A 24,941-nucleotide genomic window follows, 5' to 3' on the forward strand; every position below is an offset into this window, starting at 1 on the left:
GCTCGGGTTACTGGTCACTAATCTTTTCAAGCCCATGCTTTGCCGGTGTTGGGGAGACTATACATTTCATGGACCCAATTCTCAGTCCCCAATTTCGGAGATTGTTTCTTAGTAGTGTCGGCATGTTCTGAGCCTTTTCTGTTATTTGTAATACGGTACGGCACAGAGGGCTTTGCTCGGTCATTGCTTGCGAGATGGGACGGTACAGAACGTTTTCCTAGTGTGTTTGGTGGCGTTCGTTCCTTGTTCACGTAACTGGAGAATGCTCGTGTTCCTGTTCTGAACCAAAAAGAGAGTATGATAAGTTAAACCCAAACGAAATTGCATGTTACCTTGTCCTGGTAAGTCGATGAAGGGGAAAGGCATTGTAGGGTTACTTGCTTCGCCCCGTGCTCGAATGGCGATTTCAGATTTGGCAGTCGTGTTTGGTTTCATCGTTAGTCGCGCCTAGTCTTCTCGTGGGCTGAACTTACTTTTTCCGTTGGGATATTTAGACCGAGTCCCAATCCGATCCCGTCCGATATGAGCAAACAATAAGGGAAACATGTCATAGTTGTTCATAATCACGTAGTGCGTGCGGGTACTAAAATAAGGCAGGATATGCCCGTTATTTCAAAGAATCACATAGTAGGAGATCGTCCCTTCCTAAGAGGTGAGAGTAAAGGTCGGTATATAAAGTAAATACGTCAAATAGGATTGCGGTCATTCTAAGTGCGTAGTGACTGTGATCCTACTTTGAACATGCATATGACGTGCCTAACCCATCGCTATAGATGAGGCGTGAGTTTTGCATAGACATCAGACATAATTTCGATTTCGTGCAAAGATCTGACCCCGATTGGTTTGGTCATTTCAAAAGCTTACCTACAACTTTCTCAAGTTGGTGTTTACACAGAGGGTGGGGCTATGGCTACCGGGAAGCGGAACTCTGGCTCTTAGATCCAGAGGGAACTAAAAATTTGGCTAGGAAATTCCCACAGACGGCGCCAAATTGTTTGACCAAAAAGTGTTAAGCTTTTTGCTAAACTAATTAATGAAAAGAATAGAGGATAAATCTTAGCCAAAGATAATTAACTCTAGATCTAAGCACATTGAATAAGAGAATAAGATATAATCAAGCCTATAAACTTTCTGGGATCATAGTAGATAACGAATATAGATGATAGGCTTACATTCTTGACATGTTATCCCGTGATGTAATGATATAGATGAAAAGATAGAATGCCATCGACAGTAACGAGATCTATCTTTGTTGATTCAATAATCACGATTATAGAGATTTGTATTCACTATCTGAACATTTTCTTAGTTTTCTTCACCTCTTCTCTCTCTAGGAGAGGAAGCCCCCATTTTTCTTGTCTTCTTACCTCCTATATATATTATCAGTATTCTCTTTTGTCCAACGGTCCTTAGCCAGAATGCCTTCATCCCTTGATTGTACTTCACGTCGCTTCCCTTAAGTATCACGACATTTACTTTGTTGTACAAGTTTTCTGATGGCTCGATCTCGGCAGTGGCCGAGATACTCGTCGTTATTACGCCTTGTGGGTATGACCACGGCTTAATTGAGCCCTTACCATTCCTTTTAGCGTTGATCTACGTGTGGTCAGATTTTGATCCATACATTCTCAAAACCTATAACTAAGGGTTTTACGATGATATAAAAGAAAATTTGAGAAAAACGTGTGATTGGTGTAGAGGAAAATGTATCTTTATGACATAGTTCAAAAAAGAATTTCCTTAGTTTTGATTTATTATTTTACCTACTTCTAGCCAAAAAAAAAGAAAAAGAAATTATGAACAAACACTATTTTTAAGAAATCAGACTGGACGACAGAACCAACAACAATAATACTTCACTACGTAAGAGACGCGATAAGCCTTTCAATGTACCGTTTACACAATCTTTTGAGGTATCATAAATCTTTTGAGGTTCATATCTGTCTTTAATTTTTTATCTTCTTTTTTTTTCTTTTTCTTTTTAATACAGAAGAGCTATGAAAAGTTCTAAAATCTTGTTAATCCGATTAACAACTTTATAAAATTTTCACTACATATGAAAATGACTTGCCCCTCTAAAATAATCTGAGCTGGTGCAGCGACGCAGTTGTGAAACCAACCAAGAAACTCACTTTTGTTTTTTAGTTTCTGCGTTTTAGACAGTCCTGTTGCCAAAACCAGACAAAAAATATTGATTCCCATTAGATTTTATATAAGAGCAAAGATCTAACCTGACTTCCCACACTTTCAAAATTACAACTTCGACGAAAGCTTTTTCAGCATTTAAATACTCCATTTTTTTAGATATCTACATATTCCACTAATTGAAGATTACTTACATTAAGTATAGTGTATTTTTTATAATTATGTTCCGGTCAACTTACATGTACCTCGACTAATTCCACAAATATCATCTGCTTCCATCAATATATGCATCAGATAATTCTGTCCATCAAAATAAGCATAAGATCATATTATCGTTCGCTCAACTAGAATAAATTAGCAGTTAAAAGGTTATTATTCGAATGATAATATTACTAGTAATTTGAATTTCAAGACATCCTAATTACTGATAAACAGTTAGACATTTCCTACTCCTTGCTTGAAAATAATAAAAAGGAGATATGAAATGTTTTCAAAAGTGTCCATCAAAAATCTCTAAGCCGATTTTCCATCTTCTCATCAATTAGACATATGATTCCATTTTTTCATACAATATTCTCAACAAACAAGTAATGACTCCACACCTTACTACATTTTTTGTCGTTTCCACTGCTTTAAATTATATTATCTGCATAGAATTTATGGTGAAAATAACTGCAAATCTTGTCAAGTCGAAGCTGAATATATAGTTAATCATATCATAGTTACAGCAACATTTGAAGTTACTAGGAAATTTAATAAATAAATCTTCTCGGGCTTATTAGTTCTAGAAAACAACTAAGCAAGAATGGCTCAATAGTAAAGAAAAGTCAAAGTAGATTAATATTATAGTAATTAGTATTTGGATTGTTGAACCATTTCCTTATTTGACAGCTTCCAAGAGTTGGACATATTCTTAAAACTCACATGTGACTTAGCCCCTTAAATTTCCGACCTACTAAGATGCCAATTATAATAATCATAATTGTTAAAATCATGTGACTTAGAGATTAAACCAATGGAAATTCGGACCCTACTAGGAGTAGCTAGGCCAGCAATTATCAGAGTAGGATTCACTTAATCTTGTCACTATTCAATCCAAACATATAAAGCACCCAAATAATAATTATAATAATTATTACAGCCCACCTACTGTGAAAATATTGTCTAACAATTTAAGTCAAGCCGGCCAAAGTAAGTATTATTAAGATCAAATAATTAGTAATTAATTTCAAACTTAGTCAGTATCGGCGTTAAACCAATAAGGCTAAGTACGTTTATTGCTCGTTTAACTTTACTACTCGAACACTTACAGAAGCTAACAATTTTTTCTTTTTTGTCATAAGGGTTTGAAAAACCCATTTATTCAACAAATTAATACTCCAATTGAATGAAGAATTCAAAGAAAGGTGTACGTGTCTGTTACGTTCTTGAAAATAATAGCAGTACTTAGTGCTATTTTATTTGGTGCCCACCTCGTTTCTATCCCTTAATTATTAGTATTTTCAATTCCAATTGAATGGGAATTTGATCGTCCTTTTTCAAGTGCTTAAAAATGCTTTCCCATTACTTTAAATAAGTGTTTATTGGAAGGGATCTTACTTTTAATACCCATTAATCGTTAACTATTGACTAAATATCTCTCATTAATTACGACTTTGTATTGTGTACAGGCTATAAATAAACTTCCACATAGAAAATTAATCATTCAATTATTGAAATTGCTTTGTGTTTAATGTATGTTTTTTGTTTTTGTTTTCATATTCTAACATATCCGATACATTAAGTGGTTGACTGAACTTGTTAGGCAATATTGATCGCTGAAATTTTGGGACCGATATATTTTGCTACTATTTGGTATGACAAGACATTTATAAACTATAAATACCTGAAATTTTTAAACAAAGGGGACCTTGCTTTGTAGCCCCACCAAGTAAAACCAATACTTCATAATAGAGGTAGTATTTTTTTGATTTTAATCCTATAAAATAGAATTAATCTAAGATTTAAATATACAAGAAGAAGAAAAAAAGTAAAGACAAGTTAAATAAAACAGAAGAGAGGGAAGTGATAGGAGAAAATTTGTAGGGTCAATCATGAAAATGTCTTCTCAATAATTTGAAGGAAGAAAAACAAGACAAGGGCTCAAAGTGCCCAAGTCACGGACGCTGTTTCTCGCACCTTTCCTCCTTTCCTTCATAAAAGTTTACGTACACTTAGATCTTTTGGAAAGTGGCAATTGCGGATTCGACAAAACTCAGTTTTTGAAATCGAATTATATATGAAAAATAAATAAAAATATATATTTTTTTGAATAAATATCTCTCAAATAAGAAATGTGTCTCCAACTGACTATGAATGTATTAGTTTGTTTATAAAGATATTTCTTTTGTATAACCATCTAGTATACGAGATCTAGTCGGAGTCGCCAGTAATTCAATATTGGGCGGCTGACTTTTGGTACTTTCTACAAACTCGATTTCAATATTCATTAAACTCCTCGTTGCATAAGCAAGAAAGTTTAGCTACATCGAATAAAAGAAAGGAGCGGACGTCCAATTAATTTAAATTTGTATCTCATTTTAAGACAAATGTGCCTCTTATCCTAAGTTTCTTGATTCACATATCTCGAACAAGCTAAAAGACGTTGATAAAATGTCATGTATAGAGATGACATGTTAACATCCAATCAAAACAGCAGTGAGTGTAGTGTGTGTAGGGTTTCTCTTAGTTCACAGTACAACAGGGGGCCAGAGAAAGGGTCAGGGTCAGGGCTCTGAAGTCAATGTACAGCTCAAATACTTTGAAATTGAAATTCCCACTCTTTGGCCACTTCTGACGCTGACGCCCTAAATTCCAAACTCCACCAATACCCCCCTTCCCCTACCTTTTCTTTACTTTTCTTTTCTTTTTCTTATCTAAATTGACCATTGTGGGTTGCATTTTCTCTATACCCAATCAACCATCCCTTTTTTTTTTCACCCCCACCACCTCCCACCATAAAGCAAAAGCAAAACAAAGAGAAATAGAGAAAAAGAAAGAGTCTTTCACTCTCTTTTGTTGCTGAGGTGAGAAAATTAGTCTTAAAGACAAAAAGAAAGACTTTGAAGCAAATGCACTTTGCACAAATACAAAAGCAAATTCCTCTCACCATAGCCTTATTTTTCACTCCAACATTCTTTCTCTCAATTCTTCTTCATCTATTAGCCAAAAAAAGAGAGCAATGGAAATGACCTCAAGAATTCAAGATAGAGAGAACCCATCTTCAATAAACTCACCAAGAAGCAATGGAACAAGTCCAAACAGCAACAGCAATGGATCAGTAATCCAAAATCCAACCCCACCACTGACCCCAAAAACAATCTCTAGATCTGAAACAAACAACCCTTACCCAACAACTTTTGTACAAGCTGATACTTCTTCCTTTAAACAAGTTGTTCAAATGCTCACTGGTTCCTCTGAAACTGCAAAACAAGCAGATCCATCTTCATCTTCATCTTCCAATAAAGGGACCATTCCTCCTATTAGAACTGCTCCTAAAAAACCCGGTTTCAAGCTCTACGAAAGAAGAAACAGTTTAAAAAATGGGCTTATGATTAGCCCTTTGATTCATTCAGCCCACAATTCAACTAGTTTTTCACCTCGGAACAAGCCCGAGATTTTATCCCCCAGTATTCTTGATTTCCCTTCTCTTGCTTTAAGCCCAGTTACGCCATTGATTGAAGACCCATTTAATAAGTCTTCTCCATTGAGTAATCTTTCTGAAGAGGATAAAGCTATTGCTGAGAAGAAGTTTTATATGCATCCTTCGCCAAGGAGAACGCCTAGAGATTCTGAGCCACAGCTTTTGCCCTTGTTTCCAGTCACTTCTCCTAGAGTTTCAGGGTCTTCTTCTTCTTGAGGATTATGTAACGTTCTGTGATTGTGCTGATGTGAGTATGTGGGTTGGAGGAGGAGTCTTTCAACTAATTTGAAGAGAAAAAGGTAGAGATCTTAATTAATTGTTTCAATTGTATAATTTGATCTCCCTTCATCCATTGTTTCAAAAATATGAAATAAACAACTTTGTTTCGTTCTCTTTCTTCCTTCACTTTGTTTCCATCCCTTGGCTCCTTTACCTTCTATTTTTACCTTTTAATCTCTGGTGCCTTTTTTTGAAGTAGTGTAACAGAAATTTACTGCAAAGCTTGACTTAGCAAATCTAATCTCTCATAGGCCAGGAAAAGTCAGGGGCCGTCTGGCCGGAGCCAGAATTTCAAGCTTATGACTTCGGAATTTTAATTGTTTTAAGTTATTGGGTTCTAAATTAATAATTTATACATATTTAATATAATATTTTTAAAACAAATACAGTGTTCGAATCAAAGCTAGACATTCGTTCTTCATCGAAAAATTACACAGAGTATATAAAAAAATTATTTTTTATAGATATATATTAACCTTGAACACCTTTGTAAAAATTTGGATTAAAGTCCATGGGGACAAAAGGATTTTAAAGATGGAACTAGGACAATACAAGTGGTATTTTTCTTTACCATTCTTAGTGTTGCATGTAAAAAGAGATTCAATCTCATATGGTTGAAAGCCGAGGCAAAATGGATTGAGAAGTTGAATTTCTTTTATGACTTTTACAGTGGAAGGAGAATCCTACTGTATTTTGGAATAATAACAAAGTAGCAAGTGTCTTTGTCAAAAGTAATTAGTGTTGGGATTAAATTCATATTCTTTGCCACCATTATATATACAAACAGTAGGAATAAGTGATGTTAAAAAATGCATAATGGTGTAGGATCAAATTCACATTCTGCACTATCTTATCAGCATATATGCACATACACACTAAGAAAAAGTGTTGTATGAGTTTAGCACCATATGCAGATTCACTTGTCAAACTCCTCATCTTCAGCACAAACTCATACTCTATAACCGATGAGTGAAAATAAGAAGCAAGTACCACTCCATTATAGTTACAAACCTATTTTTATTCAACTAAAGTAATTCAACTTTATTCACCATAACTATTATAGTGAAATTAAAATTATAGTGGGTAAAGTTAATTATTGAAATGTGACAAAAATAATTTTATAATTTTACTATTATAGTGGTTAAAGTTCTAATTATTTTAGTTAACAAATACAGTAATAATTTATTTTTTTGTCTTTATGATTTTAGTGGCTAAAATTCAGTTATTGCAATGCGACAAAAATAGTTTTGTAAGTTAATGAATATAGAGGATAAAGTTGAGGTCTTCATTTCGAGCGAGAATAAAGAAACTTTTAGTAGCAAGTTTTTTTCCTTTTAGTAGATCTTACGTGACACAAATTCGAATTAATTGGAAGGAAAAAAAAAAGTGGTGCATTGCATTACTAACTTGGATAATTGCTTGTGCTTCTTAAGATAAGAAAAAAACAAAGAAAAGGACATGGTAGTTTTGGAAAAATTTTATTTTGTACATTTTTTTTTTTGTTTCACAATTTTGTGAACTCGAATTTTTATGGACTCAGAAGTGTAAGATCGGGGTTCATAAATTTATGTGATAAAAAGGAGGCTCGCATAACTAATATCAGTTATGTGAGATACACAATAAACTTCTCGTTTTGATGGGAGGAAGACTCCTCATTTCTGGAGTCTCAAGTTTTTCAGTGAGATATGCAGTTATATTCCTAAGATGGATTAATCAAATCAAAGATATTAGAAGAATCATTTTGTGCTGAGATGATTGGATGTTTGATTCACATTAAGGTGTGTTTGGTACGAAGGAAAATATTTTTCAATTTTCCCATATTTGGTTGGCTTAAATGTTCTGTAAAATATTTTCATTATCAATTCATTTTTCTCCAATTGGAGGAAAATGTTTTCCTTATCAATAGAAGGAAAATATTTTCCAAAGCTCCTTCTCAACCTTCCCCACCCTCACCAACTCACCCACCCCCTCTCCAAAAAAAGGTTTTTTCTTTTTTTAAATTTCAGTTTCCGTTACCATCCACCCTACTACCCCTCCATCCCCCCTCCCCTCCACCCTCGCAAAAAAAAAATTATTTTTTTTACCTTAATTTTTTTTTTTTGCAATTTCAAATTTCTATTTTTTCATTTTTCTGCACCACCCACCCCAACCCCCTCACCGCCCCCTCTCCTCCCCCATCGCACAAAAAAAAATTACTTTTTTTTGTAATTTAAATTTCTATTTTTTCGTTTTACTGCCCCCAGCCCCGCCCCCTGCCCCCCTCCCCCCTCGAAAAAAAATTTAAATATATTTTTTTATTTATCGGTTTAAATGCTCAAATTTTTACAAGTTTCAAAATTATGAGTTCGGTGGTTTATGTGTTTGGAAGTTTACGGGTTTAGAAATTATAAAGTTTACGAGTTCGAAATTCCGCGGTTTTGAAAGTTTAGCGATTTGAAAGTTTATGAAATTTATGGGTCCGGAAGGTTGTTGGTTTGAAAGTTTATGGCTTCATATTTATTATATCTAAATTATTTATGAATACTCTTGAGAAGTCATTTTCCTTAATTTGCATACCAAACACCGAAAATGAATAAGATTACTACTTGTTTTCATTTTCTTGAAAAACATTTTCCACGGAAAATATTTTCCGTTATACCAAACACACCCTAAACCATATATATTTGGATGGCCCCACTTGCTTAGATATTTTCATTTTTAGTACTGTTCCAAAGATTTTGATGAGTTTTCACCCTCTCCTTTTCTTGGGATCTATCCTTTTCTCCCTTTCCTTCTATTGCTAAAATTTCTGACATGCAAATAACTTGAGTTTTGATCCCACACCCTTTGTAAATAGCGTTCCTATGACTTCTGGCTTTCTAGATCCTAGATTATATATATACTCCCCCATTTCAATTCATGTAAACCCATTTGACTGGGCACGAAGTTTAAGAAAAGAGAGAAGACTTTAGAATTTGTGATGTAAAATGAGGCACATATATTTTGTGTGACAATGTTACAAATAAGGAAATGGGTCATTCTTTTTGACACGGACCAAAAAGAAAAAAGATTCAGATAAATTGAAACGGAGGGAGTATTAGATTATGAATAAATCCATTAAAACGATTTTTTATTAAGAGATTATTTTCTGTGATTGTTCCAAGATCCATTACATAATGGAAAGCAAATAAATAATTAATTTCGGAACTTTTGGCAATGCGTAAGAAACACATTAAGCAAACATGTTAGGGATCGTATGGCAAAATGCATTAGAGAAAAATAATGCATGCATTAACTTTTGGTATTTGCTAATTTCTTGTTTGGTATATTTTTTCAACCTATATATCACTAATGCAAGTATTAGTTATACAACCTATTTGGTATTATCCTATATATAACTAATAGATAGCGGGCAGCCCGATAAACTAAGCTCCCACTATGCGCGGGGTCCGAGGAAGGGCAAGACCACAGTCTATTGTACGCAACCTTACCTTGCATTTTTGCAAGATGGTATTAGTAGCAAACGATGATATTAGTAATACGAAGGCTATTAATGCATGCATTACCATGGTTAAAGATAAAATTATCCTTAAATTCCTTTAAAGCTATAGAATATGGAGGACATTTTGTAAATAAATTTTCTTAAAATTATGCAATGCATTTTAATTTTTAATATACCAAACAGTAAATAAGAAATAATCTCTACATAACTAATACTTACATTACTAACTCATGCATTACTAATACACCTTATTCAACAATATTCTTATACACCCGACTAAATGACACCTTAGATGTACAACACAAATATAAAGCCTTCTTCTATAAGATTGTGTCTTTTGACTTAGCAGGGACCAGCTGTTAGGGAATGACGACATACACAATGAAAAGGAAATTGCAGGAAGAGAGTGGGAACCAATTATGATTGAAAAGTTAGACAAATGAAGGGATAACAGTAAGATTAGGACTGTCATATGTCCACTATATCTACCACAAGTTATATGTCAAAACAAGATGTGATTTCTTTTCAACTTTTTATTTCTCTGCCTTGTAACAAAAGATTCCTTTGCTTATGTTTTTTTCTTTTTCTAGCTTTTTATTATCAGCAGAGACGTCTGAACTAGTCTACGTCTATATCAGTAATTTAGCTCCAAAACCACTATTATAATTTGCGTTACCTTATAGACTAGTCTCTCCATTTATAAATAAATTTCTCATCTCATTGAAATAGCATGGACATAAATCTTGAATTATTCAGATCGGGCTGCCAAGCCAAGGGTACAGGAACCGTTAAAAAAGATCAATTTAGACCGTTTTGAGACCATTTTGTAGAGCAAGAGCGGATTGAGAATTTTGTTCCTCGGCATACTACTTTTTCGCCAGTTTTCATTCAATTTTCTATACATTAACCAAGGGAAAAACCAGCAAGCTACCTTACTTAGAAATGAGAAGAGCGAGGTTCCATTCCAGCCATCTCTTTGGAAATGGAACTAAAAACATCGATCTCCGGAAATTGTTCTCATAAGTTAACTTAATACCATCTCAATACAACAGAAACGAGGAGACTAGTTGACACTAATCCTAAGGTTGCAACAAGTAAATGGACCCCCAATTTGTGAAAGGTAAGAGCAGCAGTATGACTCAATCAACTCTATTAATTTTTGCTAGAGAAACATGGACCTACCCCCAACTTTCTTTTATTATGATATGTTACACCATACATGGAAAATGTTACAGGATGACACATTCCATCTTCAGATCTCTGAAAATGATCGGATTGTCCTGAACCCGTGATTATCCGGGAGAGGTCCGTTTCCTGGTCTGACAGAGATTATCACTTCCAAACCTGAAGGAGCCAAAAGGGCAGCAATGTCAGTGAAGCATATGCATAAGTTCTTTTTCAGCTACAGGCTCACACAAGTCTGCCTAGATAAACTGCTAACTGTTGGAGTTAAAGAGGAGGAATCACACCAACAATACAAGTACGTACTAACATCCTAAATTGGCAACACAGTTGTTGACCAAGCTACTTTTTCAGCTAGTATCTGCTTTTAAGTAAGAGAGGAAGAGCTAGCAAATTCTGAGATAAAGTTGTTTCATACAAAATGAGCAGGACATTACCTGCTGCCTTTGCAGCTGTCGCTTCTTGATATACATCTGTCACAAACAATATATCTGATGGCTTATCTACTCCCAATGATGCTGTAATTTCTTGGTAACTTTTTGCTTCTCTCTTGTTGCTACAGCAGAAAAGGAGAAAGATGAATTACTTCAACTGACAAAAGTATCAAAATATGAAAACCCGCAGAAAAGTAAAAAATTTACCCCACTGCTGTATCGAAAAATCCACAGAGATAATTTCTCAGGTCTCCATGTTTTGTGTGACCAAACAAAAGTCTCTGTGCCAATCTGCTGCCACTTGAGTATATGTATACCTGTGGTAGAAAAACTAGTTAATATGACTAGCAGATGGAGACTATAGGCTAAGGCATTACCTTGTCATGATAATGAAGAAGAACACACTTAAACCATGCAGCATGCTGAACCCTTTCAAAAAGAATCAGAGCAACTTCTTTGGTGGTCATAATGGTTTGCATTTGTAACTAAATTTGGATAGCGCTAGAGCTTACAAAAAAAGGAGGAATGCAGAGAGTATTGAAACAAGGAAAGATGAAAAAAACCTTGAAGCCTAAAGAAGTCCATTTCTCAAGAGCTTGAGGCACATCATCAAAAACAAGTCCCTCTAACTCATTATTCTCAAACCCAGTTTGCCATATATGTCCCTGAGTATTAGAATACAGAAAAGAAAAAAAAAAGAAAAAATGGTAAGCAACTAAGTTATGAAAGTTTATAACATTTATATACTATATGAGGGATCTAGGTACCACTGTTCTCACCTGTAACTCTTTCAATGCAGTAATCTTTCGGTCAGCTTTAATCATTGCCTCTACATTAGCAACCAAAGCTTCAGTTACCTCCATCTTCCCAGCATCATCAGACGGGATATGCACAGCACCAGCAACACCATTTTCTAGGTCTTGCTGCACCTGAAAGAAGATGGCAGAGGCAAGATTAAAAAATCAGTACATATGTTTACGCTTATCAACATTAAGTTCAGCAAGTGGGGAATATCGAGAATTTGAGCAGGGAGGGCCATGGCTTCTTGATATATGCAGTCTGTGAAGGTTGCCGCCTATCTTTTAGTTTATGCTTTTTACCACGTTTGTAGGGCTCAGACCTGGCATTTGGTATTTGGATTTGTGCCTACTCCATGACTTAGATTATGGGTTGTATTGCGGTTACACTTTGTATTTCTGTTTGTGCTGATATTGGAGATTGCCACTACTTTACTTAATGTTTTGCTGTTTTGGTTAGCGGTTGGAATGTATGTGATAGAACTCTGGTTCGCATAGCGGTGGGTGCTCGTTAGGTGTTAGTCATGGCTAGGAGGTACTTTGGGTCGTGACAAAGTTGGAATAAGAGTTTGGCATAACTTTTAGTCAATCCAGGTTTGGATTTCTCATTAACTTTTCAAGTTAGTTACCCCGAAAAGTTTTATTGATTTTCCCCAAATGTCCTCTAGAAACTGACATGCAAAACACCATTACGACAATAATATCACCTCACCACTAATTTTTCCTAGAAAAGGCTCAACTCTTTTGAAGACCTTTTTCACAAAGCTATTTCTCAGTAAGTTTACTTACTTGAGCACGTAATAACTTAATATCCTGTTGAGTTTCTGCTGAGCCATATGTAGCATCCAAGTGTCTCCCCACATTATCACGTGCATAAGGGAACAGAACATCAGTAACAAATGTTATTGGGGTAGTGGTTCCTTCTATATCCAAAACGATGCACCGCTGCGAAAAAGTATAAATACACACAATGCAGACAACAATAAGAACTCAATGGAAATACCTAAGACAAAGACCTAAGCCTTTGAATTTCAAGAAAGTCAGAGGATGATCCAAAATTTTCAAATGCTTACCCTTGATGATTTAATGCTGCCATTTGAAGCAAGAGTACCTTCTTTTGCAGATATTTTGGCATTCTGGATGCCATCAAAATGACCATTGGGGTTATGAATGGGACCATGAGCTGGTGTTGTCCAGTCAAGTCCTAATTGATGAAGTTTAATTGCAGCATCAAAGAGGTAGTGGTAGCACTCAGCCTGGAAGATGGCATATCAATTAGAAGAGTGATGAAATGTATATTCTCAGATACATCAAACCATTGATCTGAGGACTGTTTCCATACTTACATTCTTAAATAGATTACACGATGTACATAGAAAATCCTACAGAGATCATCCTTAACTTACTAGCACATATTAAATCAATATTATAAAATCTAATCTTCTACCTAATCATAACTATTAGTAGCTACTAAACCCATCTGGGAAATAACTAGACCATATGGTTCATGGCACAAACCTGTGTTTTAGCACTGATCCAAGAATCTCCCCACACATATATACCATGGTTGCGGACCAGCACAGCTGTTGTTTTTGGGTAAGCTTTGATCTGTTCAACATGGAAAAAAATTTCAACAGTGTGTCACTCAACAGATAGAACCATCACTAGACAAAGACTGAAAATCTAAACTTCTTCAGTTAAATCTTCTTTCAAAGGTGAGTAATGGCATCAGGCACCTACTATATTTTTCTCACAAGAAAATAATGGAAAAAATTTACATGCTGCTCAAACTAAAAACAGATGTCTCCAAATAGGCATGAATCAAATAAAAGCCTTGTTTAGGCAGATATATCAAGCCTCGTGTAAATAGTAGCATCGAAATATCATCCTAAACCTTAGGGCAACATAATAAGAAGTGTACTAATTTAGGAGACAGCTATGGATATTATTCTACCTAACCTTGATATACAGTTAATTTTCATATTATGTAGATGACTCTTTGAGAATATTCCATCTATCCTCATATTTTAAAAATGACTTATTTCTTCTCTCTTCCGTTGCAAATGTCTGAACCTCTATCCTTAAATGGTAAAAAATTTGCTTCCAACAATTAAGCTATTATAAACAATACTGTAACAAATTATGCATCAATTCCAAACTAGTTGGGCCGGCTATATGAATCCTCTATTGTCATTCAGAGGATACATCATAGTCTGATTATTTTTATGCTAACTGCCAACCTACTGGCAGGCTTCTCTACCCTACTCCCTGCATAAAATATAACCTATCAAGTTTACAGTGAAACCCTGGGCAACTCAAATTTGGTAACTCGGAAGAGTGAGTAATAATAGAACTTTGTGTTTTGTGACAACCAATTATGGGTGAAATGTCCTTATACTCTAGCTTTTATCTTTTAAGGAAAACCATTTATACAACTAAATTTATAATGATCTTCTATATTAGAGCTGATATAGAATTTATCCTGCATACTCCCCACTCATCCACGAGAGAGGAAGGAGCTTTTAACTAGGCACAGTCAATTCTCTTTAGCTCGACATAACTTGTTAAAAATAAATATCCACCAGCCGCTTCCCTTAATGGCTACCATTTTGCGTGGACTGAGGCCAAAATGACAACAAAGAAACCTAGTCCATTTTTCATATATTATTAGAACTGCTTTTAGAATGAAAAGAACTATTCAATGATTTTTCCCTTCTTCAAGGGACAGGGTATCTAGTGCAATCAATGCTTTAAGCAAAATTTTACTTTAAAAAAAAACCAGTCTACTTTCTTCCATGTATTGTTATAACTGCTGAACAAATTCAGAAGTGAAGCAGAATTGCAGACTGTAACAGTATGTTGTAACGAACAAATTTAGTAGTCGAATGATTGAGCAACAACAATGTATTTTTGTTACTTTGCAAAGGAAAAACTGTCACCCTGTTTGGTAGTCACAGCCAAGAAAAACAGGAATGACGTTGACCTACTTATCATTAATTTGATTATAGCAGTTCCAGTAAAACCATCTAAAACTAATGACTTAAAGCAGAGAAGAAAAAAAAAACTAATTGCAGATACACAAACGAACAGAACGCCGGTAGACATGAGATCATGCAAAGGAAGGGTGTGGCTTTTAGAAGAGGGAGCCACATACAGCTTCAGCAAGAGATTCTGTGAGTTCTCTCTCATATGCAGTGTTTTCTATGATAGGAACCACAAGTTCGTCATAGTAACCATGCCCTTGAATTCCTTTTATCATTTCCATATGAGTGATCTGTCAATCAAAGCAACAATGAATAGTAGCTGAGATGAAAAAAAAACAATAAGTTTCAGTATTTTACACTGCGGAATTAGATGTCTTTTAAAATTTTATCAATTGGACTACGGGAATTTGGCAGAGAAGATAGAGACAGTAGTAACTTATTACATTGGCAAAAATAGACAAGTTTCAAATGCATATTCTCTTAAGAGATCAATCAATTATGCCTCAATCCAAAACTAATTGGCTCTGCTATATGAAATAACTAGCCTATATACAGTTATGGGCAAAGGGAAGAAGCGTTAGGTTTAGACTACATATAATTTAGGAAAAGAACAAGTATCTTTATTAGAAGGAAAATTGATTCTCAAATAAGAATCCAAAATATCTATAGTCAATGGGAAACAAATCTATAGTCAGAATTATACGGACTATGTCGAATGTTTGGAACTCATCATTACCAAGTTCCCCTTTTTTGTTCTTTATGTACACCAAGATGGTGGTAACTTTACAAAAGTTTGTAGCAATATTTACCCAGAATTCTTTTGCTAGTGGATTAAGCATTGTTACAAGGCTGAGATGAAAAAGAACAATAGGTTTCAGTATTTTACACTGCGTAATTAGATGTCTTTTAAAATTTTATCAATTGGGCTAGGGGAATTTGGCAGAGAAGATACAGACAGTAGTAACTTATTACATTGGCAAAAATAGAAAGTTTCAAATGCATATTCTCTTAAGAGATCAATCAATTATGCCTTGATCCAAAACTAATTGGCTCTGCTATATGAAATAACTAGCCTATATACAGTTATGGGTAAAGGGAAGAAGTGTTAGGTTTAGACTTCATATAATTTAGGAAAAGAACAAGTATCTTTATTAGAAGGAAAATTGATTCTCAAATAAAAATCCAAAATATCTATAGTCAATGGGAAACAAATCTATAGTCAGCATCATACAGACTACATCGAACGTTTGGAACTCAGCATTACCAAGTTCCCCTTTTTTGTTCTTTATGTACACCAAGATGGTGGTAACTTTACAAAAGTTTGTAGCAATATTTACCCGAAATTCTTTTGCTAGTGGATTAAGCATTGTTACAAGGCAGGATTCCATTCCATGACTGTGGATAACGGCACCAGCATTACGCATCTCATATGCCTAAGGAAAAACAAAAAGGAAATAACTTACAATACGTAAAATAGAATACAGAACCAAAAAGAACTAAGAGAATTCAAGTATACAATAGTGTTATCAAAGGCGAAAAGCGCAAAAAGCCCTAAGGTCCATTAGGGCTTTAAGCAGGGGCATATGCAGGATTTCTTGTAAGCGGTGTCGACATTTAAACTTTAAAGAAATAAATGAACAATCCAATATAATGACATCATATACTAAAAAAATACCATTCAACATACTAATAAAGTATATTACTACAATTCTCCTCAGAGAGCTTTTATTTACTCTTTTGACATGGACTCATAATATCCCAAATGAAAATAGTACTTAATACTTCAACTGTATGTAAGAATCAAACATAATCACTACAAGAGATTTCATTTTTCCGATTTTGCAAATCACGCTTGTCGCCGAGAAAAAAGATAAGATAGCAAGATAACTTACAATAGAAATAGTAGCAAAAAGCACTAAAAATCCCCAAAATTGCAATTTTGATGAAATAATTACGTTCCAGAATACATTGAAATTATATTTGCCACTGAATTAAACCAAAATCACATTTGTCCCCTTGGTTTGAATGCCCTTAAAGCTAAGAGGTCAGTAGCTAGCGGTTTACTTTTGTTCGACGCCAAGATCCAACAATGCTCAAAACTTCAAAAATAACATAGATGCAACTACTTATGTTCAAACCCGCGACATTTCATACTAATTTTAGGCGCTTAACCATGAGAGCTAAGCCTATCTTTGTGATTAGCAATGTCATTTTAATATTTTATTGGTTACATCTTTTTTGCATACTAATAAATATATATATTTAGCAAAATCTTCCGACGAAGTGGTGTCATCTAAGGTGGCTCCGCCCCGGGCTTTAAGGGCAAAGCGCTAATGGAGAAAAAATACAAATACGTATGTGTAGTCAAAGATTATATAATTATAAGCAGGAATAACAAATAGACGGACAAAGAAATTAAAAAAAAAAAAAAAAAGAACGAAAAAGTGAAATCTCAATTGTTTAGTGTCACCTCTTCGGGATAACGCTCATTGGCAAGAAAAGGTATGATTAGAACCTTGATGACGACACCCGCTAAGCGAGGCAAAGCTCTCAACATGTTTTACGCCTCGCTTCAGGACTTAAGTAGCTTTGACAACAGTGTACACCTAATAATCCTAGGTTTTACTAGAATGTTGAGAGAGAAAGAGAGACAACACAAATTTAAAAGATAGCATCAGAGAAATAGTAAAACAATCCTGAGGTGAACCAGATAGAAATGAAATATGCAAAAGTTTGCTGAGCTGACTAGAAACAAAGAAGAGACTACGGGCTTGGATTGCTGAAATGCCTTAGCATCTCATCTAAAAGCTTATGTGTAGGACCATCTCATCTAAAAGCTAAAGCTTTTAGAGAGAGTACACTTTTATTTACTTAATTTACGCCTTCAACACATACAACAAAACGATTAGACTATCAAAGAACTATACTACAATCAATTCCAGTATTTCAAATAGACAAGATTGCAAAACAATTGTCCCATGATAAAAACAACAATCTTTGTTTCCTCTTTAACTATAACTATAACACTGATGACCTACTGTACCTTCATAAAAAGAGGAGCACAATCAGAACACTTGGGAAATTTGTGCGGGGGAGGTTTAGCCACCGGCGCAGTTAAAATAGACCCATCTGATGACATCACATACATGTCCTCTTCTACCATCCTTTCCTTTTGCACCCCTAACCAAAACCATTTTCAAAAGAAACAAAAAAATTCAAACAAACGAGAAAAAAATAACACAAAGATAGATAGAAAGTAAGGTTAAATCGTAAATAAATGGGTTCTTACCGGAAGGGGACATGACGATAAGTTGTTGGGGTTTGGGAATAGATTCATCATGGACTTTAATGGTGATGCTGCCGCCGGTGCCCCCAACCCATCCCTGGTTGTAGAAATGACGGCACAGTTCGGCGATTAAGGACTTGGTGTCTTTGACCTTGTCACCTTCTAAGTATGCTTGAGAGTCAGTCGCCATTTTCAGAGCTCCGCTCACAGTCAATTGGGATGCTGAACCTTTCACTCATGTTGCTTTATGTAGTATTACTAGAGAAATAATTAATGACTCAATTATTAAATTGTTACGGTTCTTAGTGAAATAAATTAAATTAATGATGATTCAATTAACATAGGTAGGGAGTAGAGTACCTCCGTAATTTGATATTTGTTTCAAAAAATAAATACTAGGAAAATGAAATTGATATGAAGATTTATGTTTTCACTTGCGTAAATATGAAGTTGATTTATAAAATAATATATTATTTAAAAATCTAATCAAATTTAACTTTATTAGTTAGTCAAATGTAACTGACATTAGTATCATATAAATGAGAGGAAAAAACAATTAACACTATAATTAGGGTGATTAGGGTTTATTAATGTATGGAATCTGAATTTTGTGCAATAAAATTGCCCAAGTTCAAATGAAGGAATGGTAAGTGGTTACTGGTTAGGCATATAAAAGGAATCTACTTTTAAAAAGGCACATTATTCATGCGCCTATTTGCATCATCTCATCTCAAACTGCGTGTTCTTCCAACAAACGTTTTCCACGGCGCGTGTCTCGTGACAAGACAATCCATTGTATTTTTGTTGTGTTTAATATTTGCAGTGGAACATTAAGTGGTAGGTTTGGTAGGATGAATTTGAAAAAAATAATTAATTCGTCACTTTTGTATATTAATAATATTATTAGTATTAGTACTCGCGCGATACACGAATAAATTATATAAAATTATTGATCAAATCTCGTAGTGGACAACCAATCTTTTTAATAAATATTTATAGCAACCTAACCCCTTGATTTTAGTACTCGCATTTCGTTCCGCTGTCGATATTAAAGAATATTAAACATGTCATATTGTGATCTGTCTTGTTCAAGCACATTAGATCATATTATTTTAACAAAATTCTGACTACCGCTTTATTTTTATCTGGAAGTCAAATATGTCTTATCCATCGCATTATTTTTACGTAATTTTCTTTTTGTTCTTTTCTTATAGTTATTGTATTATTTAATATTTAATATTATTATATTATCATATAATTTTTTATTAGCTTATAATTAAATTAATGTCTTACTCATTATCCTTTTAATAGTATTAATAAAAATAAATATTTTATTCTTGAAATTTGGTATATTTTTATGCTTTTATCCTCTTATTCATAATATTTTAATCATTTGAATTTATCAATAATATTTTTAAATATAATTTAATTATTTTATTTTATCTATTTTTATATTAATTTAAAGTATAAATATCCTCACCCTACCTTATATTTTTTAATATACATTCTCTTCCCTACTATAAATGTTAAGTAGTTTTATATTAATGTTTTACCTATAACCAAAATAATATCATATATTGTTTTAAATTGTAATTTTTAATTAGTCTAAAATATTAATACATAAGTTATTTGATTATCATATTCCAAATGTATTGAGATCTCTTATAATTAATTTTGTATTAGATGCATAAATTTTCTTTCTTTTTTAGCTTTAAGATACAATATAATTTTTAATTTTCATTAGTAAGATTACCAATATTAGAAATTTATTTTGTATTTTTAAAAATTTATTCAATCATAGAAAAGAATTTTCTTAATTTTTTGAACACATTATTTCTAAATATTGTAATAATATTTTTATTGCCATTTTAATTCTTTACGTAATATTTTCAAAAAAAAAAATGTCATCTCAAATTCAAATAATTCTTATCATTTTATTTTCTAAACTGGACCGCATTTTCAAAAACTTGTGTTATGCATTCAAACTCAAACTAACTGCACTCAATTCAGATATTAATCATAGAAAAAAAATCTTATTTGTTTGAACATATTATATCTAAATATTATAGTAATATTTTCACTGTCATTTTACTTCTTTACATAAATTATTTTTCTTTTTTAGTTTTAAGATAAAAATTTAATTTTTGTAAAATTACCTATATTAGAAATTTATTTTGTAATTAAAATTTTTATTTTTTATTTTTCATAAATAAGACTTCAATTTTGTGGTATTATTCATAATTTGAGCATTCATATTATAGTTTTAAGAACTTTGTAATATCAAATTCAAATAGTCTTTTCTTTTCATATCTAAGAGTAAATTTCTAATAATTCAGCATAAATTTGCTATTTTTTTCATCTAATATATAGTCTTATTACATTTTATATGGCTTTTAATTAACTTGTAACTTTATTTAATATCATTCTCAACTATTTTTCTTTAATAATATAAGATAAATATATAATTTTTTAATTATAAATAAATATTTATTTTGTTTTAAAAATTTTGCTCAAAAATTTTATATTATTTAAAATTTAATAATATTTTTAACTATTGTATAGTTACTTTATTTTATTTTCTACACATGATTTATAAATGTCCTTACATTATCTCTAATTTATTTTTATTGTTCAATATTTTTAGTTTTTGATTTACTATTAGACTTGAGTTATGTGGACTTATATTATGACTTTTCTTATCATAATATAAAAAAAATTCTCATATCAAATTTAAATAAGTTTTACACTTTTTCCTATGATAAAAAATCTGAATTTTTTTATTTATTCTTTATTTTTTATTTTATATTATCCAATACCTAATATTCTTATATTTGTCATGTGAATTTTCATTAGCCTGTTTGAATTTAATATCTATTTTTACCACGCTCGTTCTAATATAACATAGATAAAAATTAAAATACGTTCTCATCTCAAATTCAAATAATTTTTATCATTCTATTTTCTTAATTGGACCATATTTTCAAAAATTATGTTATGCTTTCAAACTTAAACTAACTGAACTCAATTATAGAAAAATATTTTCTTGATTGTTTGAACATATTATATCAAAATGTTGTAGTAATAATTATGTATAAAATATTCGTTTGCATGATTTATCAATATAATATGAATTTATTATTCTTGTTATTAAAATATTTTTTGCTAATTATTTAATTTTTCTCTTACCTTATAAATAATTTTTATATTTTATGTAAGATCTTATTTTGCTGCTTAAATTTTTTTTAATTTTTAAACTCAATAAATCTTTAATACCTTAAGTAATTTTTAGTTTTATTTTATATTTTAAATTACTCCAAAGTATACATAGTCATTGGTTATCTCAATTTACGTCTTTATATATTTTTATTTTTCTTATTATAGTTTTTAATTAATTTTTTACCTCCATATTTTTAACTAACATAGAAGAAAATCTATGAATGAATTAATATTTAGATATAAATATAGATATAGATATTGATATTGATACAAATATACATATAAATTTAAATATAGATATATAGATTAGATTTGTCTAAGATAAATATAGATATATAAATTAGATTTGTCTAAGATCTATTTAGATTGTGTATAAGATTCATTAAACTACTTTCACTAGTTATGTTTCTATATATAATTTCTAATTATTAATGTTGTCCTAAAATTGCCAAGTGGTTTCATTTTAGGTTGACACTTGGCTTAACCACAATGCATACTACTCTCCTTTTAATATAATATAGATTTTATTTTATATTTTAAATTACTCAAAGTATAAATAGTCATTGGTTATCTCAATTTACATCTTTATATATTTTTATTTTTTTTCTATTATAGTTTTTAATTAATTTTTTTACCTCTATATTTTTAGCTAACATAGAAGAAAATCTATGAGTAGATCAATATTTAGATATAAATATAGATATAGATAATGATACAAATATACATATAAATTTAAATATAGATATTTAGATTAGATTTATCTAAGATCTATTTAGATTATGTATAAGATTCATTAAACTACTTTCACTAGTTATGTTTCTATATATAATTTCTAATTATTAATGTTATCCTAAAATTGCCAAGTGACTTTATTTTAGCTTGACACTTGGCTTAACCACAATGCATACTACTCTCTTTTTAAAATAACATAGATTTTATTTTATATTTTAAATTACTCCAAAGTATAAATAGTCATTGGTTATCTCAAATTACGTCTTTATATATTTTTATTTTTTCTATTATAGTTTTAATTAATTGTTTACCTCCATATTTTTAACTAACATAGAAGAAAATCTATGAATGAATTAATATTTAGATATAAATATAGATATAGATATTGATATTGATACAAATATACATATAAATTTAAATATAGATATATAGATTAGATTTGTCTAAGATATATTTAGATTATGTATAAGATTCATTAAACTACTTTCACAAGTTATGTTTCTATATATAATTTCTAATTATTAATGTTGTCCTAAAATTGCCAAGTGACTTCATTTTAGCTTGACACTTGGCTTAACCACAATGCATACTACTCTCCTTTTAATATAAAATAGATTTTATTTTATATTTTAAATTACTCCAAAGTATAAATAGTCATTGGTTATCTCAATTTACGTCTTTATATATTTTTATTTTTTTCTATTATAGTTTTAAATTAATTTTTTACCTCCATATTTTTAGCTAACATAGAAGAAAATCTATGAGTGGATCAATATTTAGATATAAATATAGATATAGATATTGATATTGATACAAATACATATAAATTTAAATATAGATATTATTGATTAGATTTGTCTAAGATCTATTTAGATTATGTATAAGATTCATTAAACTACGTTCACTAGTTATGTTTCTATATATAATTTCTAATTATTAATGTTGTCCTAAAATTGCCAAGTGGCTTCTTTATGCTTGACACTTGGCTTAACCACAATGCATACGACTCTCCTTTTAATATAATATATATTTTATTTTATATTTTAAATTACTCCAAAGTATAAATAGTCATTGGTTATCTCAATTTACGTCTTTATATATTTTTATTTTTTTCTATTATAATTTTTAATTAATTTTTCACCTCCATATTTTTAGCTAACATAGAAGAAAATCTATGAGTAGATCAATATTTAGATATAAATATAGATATAAATATTGATATTGATACAAATATACATATAAATTTAAATATAGATATATTGATTAGATTTGTCTAAGATCTATTAAGATTATCTATAAGATTCATTAAACTACTTTCACTAGTTATGTTTCTATATATAATTTCTAATTATTAATGTTGTCCTAAAATTGCCAAGTGGCTTCATTTTAGGTTGACACTTGGCTTAACCACAATGCATACGACTCTCCTTTTAATATAATATAGATTTTATTTTATATTTTAAATTACTCCAAAGTATAAATAGTCATTGGTTATCTCAATTTATGTCTTTATATATTTTTATTTTTTTCTATTATAGTTTTTAATTAATTTTTTACCTCCATATTTTTAGCTAACATAGAAGAAAATCTATGAGTAGATCAATATTTAGATATAAATATAGATATAGATATTGATATTGATACAAATACATATAAATTTAAATATAGATATATTGATTAGATTTGTCTAAGATCTATTTAGATTATGTATAAGATTCATTAAACTACGTTCACTAGTTATGTTTCTATATATAATTTCTAATTATTAATGTTGTCCTAAAATTGCCAAGTCGCTTCATTTTAGGTTGACACTTGGCTTAACCACAATGCATACGACTCTCCTTTTAATATAATATATATTTTATTTTATATTTTAAATTACTCCAAAGTATAAATAGTCATTGGTTATCTCAATTTACGTCTTTATATATTTTTATTTTTTTCTATTATAGTTTTTAATTAATTTTTCACCTCCATATTTTTAGCTAACATAGAAGAAAATCTATGAGTAGATCAATATTTAGATATAAATATAGATATAGATATTGATATTGATACAAATACATATAAATTTAAATATAGATATATTGATTAGATTTGTCTAAGATCTATTTAGATTATGTATAAGATTCATTAAACTACGTTCACTAGTTATGTTTCTATATATAATTTCTAATTATTAATGTTGTCCTAAAATTGCTAAGTGGCTTCATTTTAGGTTGACACTTGGCTTAACCACAATGCATACGACTCTCCTTTTAATATAATATAGATTTTATTTTATATTTTAAATTACTCCAAAGTATAAATAGTCATTGGTTATCTCAATTTACGTCTTTATATATTTTTATTTTTTTCTATTATAGTTTTTAATTAATTTTTTACCTCCATATTTTTAGCTAACATAGAAGAAAATCTATGAGTGGATCAATATTTAGATATAAATATAGATATAGATATTGATATTGATACAAATACATATAAATTTAAATATAGATATATTGATTAGATTTGTCTAAGATCTATTTAGATTATGTATAAGATTCATTAAACTACGTTCACTAGTTATGTTTCTATATATAATTTCTAATTATTAATGTTGTCCTAAAATTGCCAAGTGGCTTCTTTATGCTTGACACTTGGCTTAACCACAATGCATACTACTCTACTTTTAATATAATATAGATTTTATTTTATATTTTAAATTATTCCAAAGTATAAAT

At 31.1% G+C, this 24,941-nt stretch overlaps 2 protein-coding genes across 2 annotated transcripts; one reads left to right on the forward strand and one right to left on the reverse strand.

The window, feature by feature from the left end:
• Positions 1 to 5,161: 5,161 nt before the first annotated feature.
• LOC107769703 (VQ motif-containing protein 4) lies at positions 5,162 to 6,232 on the forward strand. Its single transcript, XM_016588939.2, has one exon. It carries the CDS (start codon positions 5,366 to 5,368, stop codon positions 6,041 to 6,043), a length of 678 nt encoding a protein of 225 aa, XP_016444425.2. The 5' UTR covers positions 5,162 to 5,365; the 3' UTR covers positions 6,044 to 6,232.
• Positions 6,233 to 10,590: 4,358 nt separating this feature from the next.
• Positions 10,591 to 18,648, reverse strand: LOC107795281 (putative bifunctional methylthioribulose-1-phosphate dehydratase/enolase-phosphatase E1 1). The gene is made up of 13 exons (XM_016617890.2): positions 18,631 to 18,648; positions 18,274 to 18,528; positions 18,028 to 18,164; positions 16,322 to 16,417; positions 15,155 to 15,274; positions 13,519 to 13,608; positions 13,074 to 13,256; positions 12,790 to 12,945; positions 11,983 to 12,132; positions 11,767 to 11,868; positions 11,411 to 11,520; positions 11,207 to 11,325; positions 10,591 to 10,931 (listed from the first exon to the last, which is right to left on the reverse strand). The coding sequence occupies exons 2-13, from the start codon at positions 18,458 to 18,460 to the stop codon at positions 10,840 to 10,842; spliced, it is 1,542 nt and encodes a 513-aa protein (XP_016473376.1). The 5' UTR covers positions 18,461 to 18,528; positions 18,631 to 18,648; the 3' UTR covers positions 10,591 to 10,839.
• Positions 18,649 to 24,941: the final 6,293 nt, after the last annotated feature.

The sequence above is a fragment of the Nicotiana tabacum genome, chromosome 10 (genome assembly GCF_000715075.1).
Source record: "Nicotiana tabacum cultivar K326 chromosome 10, ASM71507v2, whole genome shotgun sequence".
Lineage (NCBI taxonomy): Eukaryota > Viridiplantae > Streptophyta > Magnoliopsida > Solanales > Solanaceae > Nicotiana > Nicotiana tabacum.